Genomic DNA, 12,021 nt, shown 5'->3' with positions numbered 1-12,021 from the left:
TACTTTTGTAAACGAAAGTCCAAGAATAAAAGGTTGTAAAGATAATTACTTAACACTTCTGTTAGATAAAAAAATAGAAATTAATTCCATAAGTTTGCCTAAACATAATGCTAGAGCACCGAGAAATGCACTTCCTAAATGTTGTTAAATTGTAAAATGAGTGATTTCAGCAAATAAACCTACTCTCGACAAACTATATGTATTGTCACACATTTTCAGTAAAAATCTTACAACAACTAGCACATTTAATTGCTCTGCTTACACTATTGTACAGTCACAAAGAACATCTTCATCAGGTTGAAATCTAACTTTAGAATATCTTAATCATTTTAGTAAGGACGGAAGAGTGAAGAGCATTAGTTGATCATTAAAGACAAGTGATAACAATTTCATTCTGCTCTTTTTTATGAATGACTATGCACATTGGTGGAAAACAAGTATCTAATTCTGCTCTTTTTTTTAGGCAATTATGCAATCCTGTGAACTGTAGGCATATAAAATTTTGGTTTTTCTTGTTGGCAGGAAGATGTGAAGTTGATGCATGACATGGGCCTGGATGCCTACAGATTCTCTATCTCCTGGAGCAGAGTCATTCCTAATCGACATTCACCTTGTAATAATTTATTTTCCTGATCAAATAGTTTAAGCATTACATGATTCTAATTGGTGCCATGTTGCAGATGGTAGAGGGCCAGTTAATCCAGAAGGGGTGCAATATTATAATAACTTGATCAATGAACTCAAGAAATATGGTACAATTAGAATAGTGGTCATACCTTAACAATTTTCAGTCACAATTTTACCAAACTGTGTTTGGCCGGTAGGAATTGAACCTCATGTCACTCTTCTTCACTTTGACCTCCCCCAATCTTTGGAAGATGAATATTCTGGACTCTTGAGCCCAAAGATTGTGTACATTTCTACTACAGCCCTTTCATTTGCATCTCCTCGAATAATGTCTAAGATAGTGTCCATTGTGATGCAGAGAGGACTTCACTGCTTATGCTGATGTGTGCTTTAGAGAGTTTGGGGATAGAGTGAAATACTGGATCACTGTCAATGAGCCAAACATTGAACCCATCCTTGGCCATGATCTGGGAATATTTCCACCAAATCACTACTCTTCCTCCTTGGCCTCTTCCCTTGGCCTCAATTGCAGCAAAGGGAATTCATCTGTTGAACCATATGTAGCTGGTCATAACCTTTTGCTTTCCCATGCATCAGCAGTCTCCCTATACAGAAAGAAATATCAGGTTTCAGCATTAGAAATATCAGGTTTCAGAAAGAAATGTCGAGGTGACGAGGAGGAGGCGCTGGTGAGAAGGAGGCAACAAAGATGACTGAAAGTCGAGGCGACGAGGAGGAGGCGGTGAAGATGGCTGAAAGTAGAGGCCGCGAGGAGGAGGTGGCGAGGCCGAAAGTTGAGGCGACGAAGAGGGCGGCGAGGAAGGAGGCAGCGAAGAGGGTGGCGGCGAAGAGGGAGGCGACAAAGAGGGCGGTGAGGAGGGAGGCGGCGAAGAAGGCGGTGAAGAGGGTGGTGAGGAGGGAGGCGGCGAAGAGGGTGGTGAGGAGGGAGGCGACGAAGAGGGCGGTGAGGAGGAGGCGACGAAGAGTAGGGTTTTGGGAAAGAGACAGAAAAAAACAAGGTGTAAACAACACTTAATAGACAGAAAAATGACGAAGGAGAAAAAGTGGCGAAAGAAAAAACAATCGCATTCAACAACACTTAATAGACAACGGTTTTTAAAAACCGTTGTCGTAATCCCAAAAAAGCGCACATAGACAACAGTTTTAAAAAACTGTTGTCGTACCCTTTAAAAATCGTTGTCGTATCCCCAAAAAAACATAAATAGACAACGGTTTTTAAAAACCGTTGTCATAGGCCAAAAAAATTACTAAAAGACAACAGTTTTTGTTAAAACCGTTGTTAAAAGGCAAAAAGACAACGGTTTGGTATAAAACCGTTGTCGTTTGAGTGTTGTTGAATGACGTTTTTCTTGTAGTGTGTGCTCATGTAATTATTATTGGGGTTACTAAGAACACGAAGCTATCTGATGATGTATGCAACCATTGCCTAATGCTAGTACCTTGTCCAATTTATGTGGCAGTAAATATTGATGTAATGTATGTAATGCAGGTTGATGTGGAAAGAATTGCAAAGGACACTCATGGTCCTGTTGGTGCTGACCTTGCAGCTCTGTGCACTGAAGCTGCTCTTCAGTGTATGGGTGAGAAGATGGACATAATTGATCTAGAGGATGAATTCATTGATGCTGAGATTCTTAACTCTTTGGCTGTTACAAACGGGCATTTTAAGACTGCTTTGGAGACGAGTAACCCATCTGCCCTCCGTGAAACTGTAAATTTTTTGCTTTGGTACATTTAATTATAATCAATTTATTTTTGGATTATGATTATTCATCTGTGGAACCTTTGGAAGTGGTTGTTAGAAGAAGGGTTTGTAAATGAGAAACCAACCAGGATTTTTTGAACTTTTGGAAATCTTTGTATTGGAATATTATGAATACAACAATATTGTACTCATGAACCGTGAATTTCCAAATGGCAACTTGTGTTTCCTTTCAGAAGTCAATGTCTATTTCTTTCAAAAGCAAAATAAATAGCCAACAAATTTTGTTTCTTCCATGATATATTTGAACTTGGACTAGAATTTTGGAGTTAGTGTTTTTTAGATTGATACGGTGAGTAAGGTGAGACCCCTAAAGTTAGGTTCAGCATCAAGAAAGTTAGTTGATATGACGGTCAAAGTTAAGAAGAGATCAATTCTCGGGTTGTATCGATGCTTTGTCGAAATAAGTCCAGTGCTACTGTTGAGTGCTCTAGTTGATCGGACCAAAAGGCCGATCAGACACACTAGGTACATCATCTAGCTGGACCAAACTCTATATTCAAGTATAGTGGTCGAGTGCAAAATGAACCCCTAACATAAAGTCCGATCGGACATAATATCCAAGCGGATTCCAAATCACCAAACATAAACTCGGTCGACTCAAGGCCGGTCGGACCTTAGGGGCTCAGCTTCCCACTTCTCGATCCAAATGCAAGACCCTCAGCTTACATATGTCCAGCCCCAGCGTTAGTCAGACATCTAGGGCCAGTTTTCCACATAAGCATGACTCATAGTCTACAGCGGATCAACCCAGGGTCTATCGGACTCTCTCTAGGAGACAATATTGTCAGGGAATATGTCATTCTCTGACACATGCATGTAATGGATCCTTCCTCTTCCTTTAGGAAAGCTATCGTACATACTCCACCACTCGACATACTTTGACACCAGACATTCTCTGCCGCCTCATTATGCGGAGGTTATAAGATGGTATAAAAAGGGATCCTCTCTATTAGCCAGGTACATTCACCTATGCGTATGAATGTATACACATCCGCACACTCGTGCATTTACACTGTTGTTCTATTGTTCATCGTCTTCTCTATTTCACTCGACTACTATTCTGACTTGAGAGTCGGAGTGTCTGCGCCAGGGACTCCCTCCCTGATTCTCGCTCTAACATTCCCTTTGCTATCTCTCTGGTGTGTGTAGAGAGGAAGAAGGAGCCCTTTTCTCTCCAGTTCGAAGTCTGCTCCCAGTCAACAACAAAGTCACGCACCCAGCGTGTCATCTCCATCGCTTTCACACAGAATCAAATTTGGTATCGTTTGTGGGAACCTCGCTTGAATCTGAAATGCGGAGATAGAAGAGACTGGATGACTCACCATCGTCATCTTATCACAAGAAGACTTGGAGCTGCTAATAACGGCTCAAGTGTGCAAAGTTACTACAACAATAACAACAAGCAACATCCAGGGGTCCTTTACCAAACAACTTAGTTGCATTGATGATGGGGCCAAAAGGCTAAACTGGGTTCCGACTGATTCCTCCTCCACCAATGGTTGGCATCAGACGAGCACCTGCATAGTCGATCAATCTTCTACACATGCCCCCATCCCAGATAGCATATCACTGGGCCGCATTCCGTACGCCTTTTGAGGGTGTGGATTGAGCGAAGAAACGCCAAGAATCATCTTCTGAGAATACACCCTCTAGGAACATCAAAAGGGGGAAAGCTCTGATGGCCAGTAGCTCCCCTGAGCAGATAAGTATGTTGTTCTCCAAGAGCTTTGGGAGATAAGCTGTCAAGTCATTTTTGATCATTAGCGATCAAAAAGATGGAGAAGCGATCGACCCAACATACCATCTACTCAAATTCGAGAACGCAATCATCCTCCACTAATAAATGGATGGAGTTAAGTGTGAGTGTTCCTTACCACTCTTTTCGTCACGACATAAAGATGGCGCAGTTGGCTCTCAGCTGAGTCCATTTGTTGCTTCAAAGATTTTTGAAAAATCTTCCTGTACCACTTTGTCAGTAGTAGGAGGTATCAAAAGACCAGTCTGAATCTGTTCACGTTCAAGCAAGGGGCTAATGAAGCTCTGTGAGCATACATCAAGTGATTCAATCAAGTGACATTAAATTCTTCGTCCGCCACTCTCGAGATATTAATAAGCGCGTTCTCCCAAGGCCTTCCAAAAGGAGAATTTTTCTGAGCCCTCGTCAGAAACCCCCTAAAGGACTTCGACAATCTGCTAGGGAAAGAGGTCAAATACGTTAATATATAGGAAGCCTAGGCCGCCCAAAAAGAGGTGACATTCTCAGCTCCGATCGGTCAAGCCAGTTGGAAACCACTACCACTTTCAGAACACCCTAAAGATTCTTGACCGAATCTTCCACCAGTCCGTTAATGGGCAGTGAGGGAAGTGGATCAATCACTGCTTGAGAGGTATAGACATTTTTATGACTACCATCAATCTCCTCATCATGTTATCAGTGAATGCCATCAGTATACTAAGAGAGTCCATCGAATGGCTGAGTCAGGAGAAACGAATAAAGGATCATCCTCTCTCTCCACCCAACGACCTCCTTCAAGAACATTATAGGAGGGGCCTAACAGACACCCGGATCAGACATCCAATTGACATCCTAACATAAAGTTTGATCGGCATCCTCAAGTAGGAGTCGATTGACAATAAAAATTTGAGTGGAAAGTTCAATCGGCAGCTCGACCATATCGAGCAGCTCATCCATCCCTGCGTGGTAGCTTAAGATTATCTGCTCAGGCTAGTTCAACAAATAAGTCAAAATTTAAATTTTATATTTTAAAGTTCAAGATATATCCCTATTTTTGACAATGCAGAAATTCCAAACTCTAGCGTCATCCGATCGAGTTATAAGCAAGCTTGCTCTCACGCTTATCGCAATCTCTCGCGCCAACTGATCGAGTTATAAGTGAGTTTACTCTCGCGCCTATCGCAAACTCTCGTGCCTCTCGGTCGAGTTATAAGTAAGGCTACTCTTGCACCTATCCCAGATTCTTGTGTCGACCGACTAAGTTATAAGCGAACATGCCCTCACGCCCATGTTCCAAGGCATTCAAGTCACACACTGTACCTCCACTCTCCAAGGCATTCAGGTTATACAGCGTGCCTTCGAGACTCTCGTGCCAACTGACCGAGTTATAAGCGAGCATGTCCTCATGCCTATGATCCAAGGCATTTAGGCCATACATAGTGCCTCCTTTCTCCAAATCATTCAGGTCATACACCGTGTCTTCCAAACTCTCGTGTCTCCTAGCAGAGTTATAAGTGAGCATGCTCTTTGTGCCTATGCCCTAGACTCTGGGTTGATCGTCTTGGAGATAAGGCAGCATGCTCTCACGCCTGTCCTAAACTCTTATGCCTACTGGCCGAGTTATAATAGAACATGATCTTGTGCTATTGTCCCAGACTCCTGAGCCGTTCGGCCGAGTTATAAGCGAGCATGCTCTTGTGCCTATATCCCAAACTCCCTAGCTAATCGGCCGACTTATAAGCGAGCATGCTCTCATACCTATGTCCAAGACTCCCGCGTCGTTCAGACAAGTTATAAGTATGCTCTCGCGCTTATGTCCTAGATTCCCAAACTATTCGACCGAGTTATAAGCCAGCATGCTCTCATTCCTATGTCCTAGAATCCTGAGATGATCGGTCAGGTTATAAGTGAGCATGCTCTCGCGCCTATGTCCCAGACTCTCGAGTTGTTCGGTCGGGTTATAAGCAAGCATGCTCTCACACTTGTCATAGATTCTTGAGTCGTTCAGCCGAGTTATAAGTTAGTCCGCTCTTGCGCTTGTCCGAGTCTCTCAAGTCTACCGATCGAGTTATAAGTGAGCATGCTCTCACGCCTGTCCTAGACTCCCGAGATGTTCGACCGGATTATAAATAAGCATGCTCTCATGCCTGTCCCAGATTCTTGAGTAGTTTAGTTGGGTTATAAATGAACACTCTCTTGCGCCTATGTTCCAGACTCCCGAGCTGTTCAGCCAAGTTATAAGAGAGAATTCTCTTGCGCTTATGTCCCAGACTCCTAAGCCAATTGGGCGGGTTAATAAGTGAGCATGCTCTCATACTTATGTCCCAAACTCCTGAGCCATTCGACTGGATTATAAACAAGCATGCTCTTGCGCCTATGTCCTAGACTCCAGAGCCATTCGGCCGAGTTATAAGTGTTAGGAACCTTTGCGGCCGGCTTGTGGGAGTGAGTTGCCTGAAAATGAAAATAATACCTCTCCTGTTCTTTCAACTCTAATTAAAGGCAACAATAACGATAAATTAAAATAACGACTAGAAAGAAAAGGCACAAGGTTTACTTGGTTACAACCTAGATGATTGTTAATCTAAGGTAATTGAAAGCGCAATAAAAATCTCCTTCATTGAAGGCGGAGAAGCCTCTTACACTCGTTGAAAAGCTCAGACAATTGGTAGGAAATAATTACAAGAGTTGATTATTATTTCTTAGGTCCAGGGGTCTTTTTATAGCCCCTGGTAACTTTATCCGAGGCTGGAAGGTGCCTCCAACAAGCTGGAAGGCGCCTCCAGTGAGGCACCAAAGGATAAAATTTTATCTTTTGGCAACAACAAAATCAGCTTGGTCTAAGGCGCCTTCCATAGGATTGGAAGATACCTTTGTACTGTTCATCGAAGGCACCTTTCAGCCATGGAAGGCGTCTTCCACAGTGAAGGTGCGAAGGCGCGTGGAGGTGCCTCGAAGGCGCCTTCAACTCCCTTTGAAGGCGCCTCTAGCAGTATTTCCAGCCTTTTTCTTTGCTCTTTTGTTGCTCCGATCGCCTGGGTGATCGCGGCCATCCGGGATAGGGCTCACCCGAACTCATTTTTCGACCTTCTCCTCGAGCAGGCTTCCGCTCCGGCTTCTCATCCCTTGGTGTACTCTCTTCCGTAGCACCTCGTCCCTTGGATGCACCGAGCTCGTCGGCTCTCTTCCTGTGCCATCTTTCTCACTAGCTACGTCTTCCGCTCGACTTTTTATGTTCCTAAACTCCTGCACACTTAGAGACAAGGATCAAACACAACAAGACCTAACTTAACCTGGTTGATCACATCAAAACTACCACGGAGTTCCATCAATAAGCGAGCATGCTCTCACGCGTATATCCCAGACTCCCTACCTGATCGGTCGGGTTATAAGTGAGCATGCTCTCATGCCTATGTTCAAGACTCCTGAGTCATTTAAACAGGTTATAAGGAAGTATGGTCTTGCATCTATATCTTAGACTCTCGAGTCGTTCGGTCGGATTATAAACGAGCATGCTCTAGCGCTTATGTCCTAGATTCCCGAGCTGTTCGACCGGGTTATAAGACAGCAAGCTCTCACACCTATGTCTTAGACTCCTGAGCTGATCGGTCATGTTATAAGTAAGCATGCTCTCGTGCCTATGCCCCAGACTCCTGAGCTGTTCGGTCGGGCTATAAGTGAGCATGGTCTCGTGCCTATGTCCCTGACTCCCGAGTTGTTCGGTAGGGTTATAAGCAAGCGTGCTCTCACACTTGTCCTAGACTCTTGAGCCGTTCAATCGAGTTATGAGCTAGCCTGCTCTCATGCTTGTCCCAGTCTCTCGTGTCTATTGACCGAGTTATAAGTGAGCATGCTCTCATGCCAATGTCCTAGACTTCTGAGTTGTTCAGCTGGATTGTAAGCAAGCATACTCTCGTGTCTGTCCCAGACTCTTGAGCAGTTTAGCCGGGTTATAAACGAGCATGCTCTTGCACATATATCCCAGACTCTTGAGCTATTCAGCTGGGTTATAAGAGAGCATTCTCTTGCACTTATATCCTAGACTCCTGAGCTAATTGGCCGAGTTATAAGTGAGCATGCTCTCATGTTTATGTCTCATACTCTTGAGCCGTTTGACTGAATTATAATCAAGCATGCTCTTGTACCTATGTCCCAGACTCCGGAGTCGTTCGGCCAGGTTATAAGAGAGCATGCTCTCGCACATATGTCCTAGACTTTTGAGTTGTTCGGTCGGGTTATAAGTGAACATGCTCTCGCTCTTGTCCTAGACTATTAAGCTGTTCAGCCAGGTTATAAGCGAGCGTGCTCTTGCACCTATATCCCAAACTCGTGAGCCGTTTGGTAGGGTTATAAGTGAGTATGCACTCGCACCTATCCCATACTCTTGAGCTGTTCGGGGGTGGGCTATAAACTAGCATGCTCTCGTTCTTGTATCCCAGACTCCTAAGCCATTTGGGCAGGGTTATAAGCTAGCATACTCTCACACATATGTCCCAGACTCTTGTGTTGCTTGACTGAGTTATAAGCGAACCTGCTCTCACTCCTATCCCAAACTCTTATGCCACTCGGCCGAGTTATATGTGAACCTGCTCTTGCACCCGTCTCAAACTCTCATGTCACTTGGTCGAGTTATAAGTGAGTCTGCTCTCGTGCCTATCCCATGCTCTCATGTCGCTCGGCAAAGTTATAAGCCTGCTCTTGTTCCTGTTCTCAACTCTTACTGTAAGTGCTAACTATTTGAGTAGGCAATGCTCCCTGTATAAAACTCAAATGGGAGAAATAGGATCAAGCGTCCAGGCCAATGACACTAAAGAACACAAGTGTCTAGTCAATCAAGTTTGCAGCTATTTTCCACTATACTTGAAGGGAAGACTAGTGATATGATGAGTAAAGTGGGACCTCTGAAGTTGGGTTTGACGTTAAGAAAGTCGGCTGATGTGGTGATCAAAGTTAAGAAGGGGTCAATTCTCGGGTTGTATTGATGCCCTACCGAAATAAGTCCAGTGCCACCGCCGAGTGCTCTAGTAGATCAGACGAAAAGGTTGATCGAACACGCTAGGCACATCACCCGACAAAACCAAACTCTATGTTCAGGTATAGAAGTCGAGTGTAAAATGAACTCTTGACATAAAGTCCGACCAGACATATTGTCTGAGTGGATTCTGAATCTCCAAGCATAAACCTGGTTGGCTCAAGGTCGGTCAGACCTTAAGGGTTTTGCTTCCCACTTCTCCAAATGCAAGACCCTCAGCTTACATCCACTCGGCTCTAGTGTCAGTTAGACATCTGGGGCCTAGTTCCCCATATGAGCATGACTTATAGTTTATAGCTGGTCGACCTAGAGCCCGTCGGACTCTCTTTAGGAGACAACATTGTCAATAAATCGTAACAACTTGTCAGGGAATATACCATTACTCTGACACATGCATGAAATAGAGCCTTCCTTTGTCTATAGGAAGGTTGTTGTACATACTACATCACCTGATATACTCTAACATCAGACATTCACTACCGCCTCATTGATACGGAGGTTATGAGAGGCAGTATAAAAGGGATCATCTCCATCGACCAGGTACGCTCACCTACGTACATGAATGGATACACATCTGCACACATGCATTTTCACTATTATTCTACTGTTCATCGTCTTCTCCATTTCGCTTGGCTACTATTCTGACTTGAGCGTCGGAGTGCCTGTATTAGGGACCTCCTCCCTTGTTCTCACTCTAACGTTCCCTTTGCTCTCTCTATGATGTGTGTAGAGAGGAAGAAGTTCTTTTATCTCTAGTTCAAAGTTTGCTCCCAGTAAACAATAGAGCCATGTACCCAACACATTATTTTCATTGTTTTCAAATAGGATTATATATTATCCAACTGTTCTGGATCTCTTTCTAACGATGCTGACATACTTCACATTCAACTAGAACTTGGCCTTGAGTGTTGGCCTCTTTTTGACTTTGATCGCTATGTCAGTCGATTTCTTGGACTTTGACCTGACTCGGAGGCCACTGTATTTGTCGTATCACTAATAATGATGACATACTGCACATTCAACTAGAATTTGTTCTCAAATTTTGGATTAATCACGTTTTATTGCGAGAGTAATCTGAATGAGTCATATAGGAAGAACATGGCTTAGCTTGTGGGCATCTGGTGGTTAAAAGAGATAAAATAAAATTACCAGAATTGACCGGATCAAATCATCAAATCAAATCAAATTAATATTTGGATTATTCTAATAATTCTATTATGGTTATTAGAATAATTCTGTTATTTATTAATTGGTCAATTGACCAAATACTTTTTGAACATTATATATATTGTATTGTCCTTAGGGCAAATATCAATGAACAATAGATTTATTTCTCTTATATTATTTCTTGCCCTCTCCCTATTCTTCTTCTTACATGGTATCAGAGCCATCTCTTTTTATCTTCGCTCAACTTCTTGAGGCGGAGATCCAATAAACGACGAACTTTTTTTAAAATTTTTTGTCCCTGAAGTCTCTTCTTCTTTCCTACGTATTTTAATTTTCTTATTTTTCTCTATTTTCTTCTGCCGCCAACCCTTTTGTTTCTCTTTCCTCTTCCTTAAGCTCTGTTTTCTTTCTCTTCCCCCAAAAAAAATCCTTAACGATTTTGTCTCTATGGTTTTTCTCCATGGTCGTCGACCACAAGGTAGAAGCTCTTTCTTGTGATGTCGTCCAACAACTACCATCGGGCAAGTTATTTTTACTTTAGATGTCAAATACTCAACAACATCAAAGAGACCAAAAGCAAAGTTCAGACCAATGTCAAATTTGTCACATCGTTGATCATATTGGAAATATATACCCTAAAAAACTTGATTGGTCTCCGGCAAAATGTAAAATTTATCTCAAAATTGGATATTTTGATATTCAATGTCCTAGCTCATTTGACTCAAATTTCATTAGTGGTCCTACAACCTCAAGACAGCCATCTATTTTACAAGTATATCCTAAAGTCCTCTCATCTATGTCTACTTGTGGTCAAACCCCAGAGTTTTTATCTACTGATTGGTATATTGACACTGGAGTAACTCATCATGTTACATCAGATTATAATATTCTTACAGACGTAATGTCATATTATGGCTCAGATATGGTTTAAGTAGGCGATGGTTCAGATTTGCAAATTGCTAATCTCAGAAACATATATGTTCATTTATCTAATCGAACTTTTCACATGCGCAATGTCTTTCATGTTCCATCTATCACTAAAAATTTACTTTCTACACGTCAGTTTTATTTTCATAACAATGTCATTTTTGAGTTTCATCATAATCATTATCTTATAAAGGATAGAGGAGCAAATGCTATTGTATTTTATGGGAGCATAAAAAATAGACTCTACTATCTTCGGAGTTCTTCAATCAAAGCTTTTGTTGGTGAACGCACAAATAGACCAGCTTGGCATGCTCGACTTGGTCATCCTTCCCTTCGTATTGTTCAGTCAATCATCAATAGGTATGGTTTACCTACTTCCATTACCTCCTCTCCATCTCATTCATATAAGGCCTGCATGGAATCTAAAAGTCATAAACTACCTTCTCTTTATCGGATCATGTTTCTAATTTTCCACTTGAAATAATTCATTCTGTTATTTGGGGTCTTGCACCTATTTTGTCTAATCAAGGTTTCCAATATTATGTTATCTTCATTGATCATTTTAGTAAATATACTTGGCTCTATTCTATGAGAAGGAAATTTGATTTATTTAATATATTCTGTAATTTTCAAATTCAAGTTGAACGATATTTTAATCGTAAAATACTCTCTTTTCATTCTGATTGGGGAGGCGAATATCAAGCTCTCCATCGTCATCTTGTCTCTTGTGGAATTGTTCATCGAGTT

General features: G+C 42.2%; 1 protein-coding gene across 1 annotated transcript; it reads left to right on the top strand.

Moving 5' to 3' along the window:
• Positions 1-502: 502 nt before the first annotated feature.
• Positions 503-2,491, top strand: LOC122021460 (beta-glucosidase 32-like). Its single transcript, XM_042579579.1, has 6 exons — positions 503-598; positions 681-752; positions 825-912; positions 986-1,316; positions 2,138-2,359; positions 2,441-2,491. Exons 1-6 carry the CDS (start codon positions 538-540, stop codon positions 2,489-2,491), a joined length of 825 nt encoding a protein of 274 aa, XP_042435513.1. The 5' UTR covers positions 503-537.
• The last annotated feature ends 9,530 nt before the right edge of the window (positions 2,492-12,021 follow it).

The sequence above is a fragment of the Zingiber officinale genome, chromosome 9A, assembly GCF_018446385.1.
Source record: "Zingiber officinale cultivar Zhangliang chromosome 9A, Zo_v1.1, whole genome shotgun sequence".
Taxonomy (NCBI): domain Eukaryota; kingdom Viridiplantae; phylum Streptophyta; class Magnoliopsida; order Zingiberales; family Zingiberaceae; genus Zingiber; species Zingiber officinale.
This window is presented reverse-complemented; position numbering and strand designations above follow the sequence as displayed.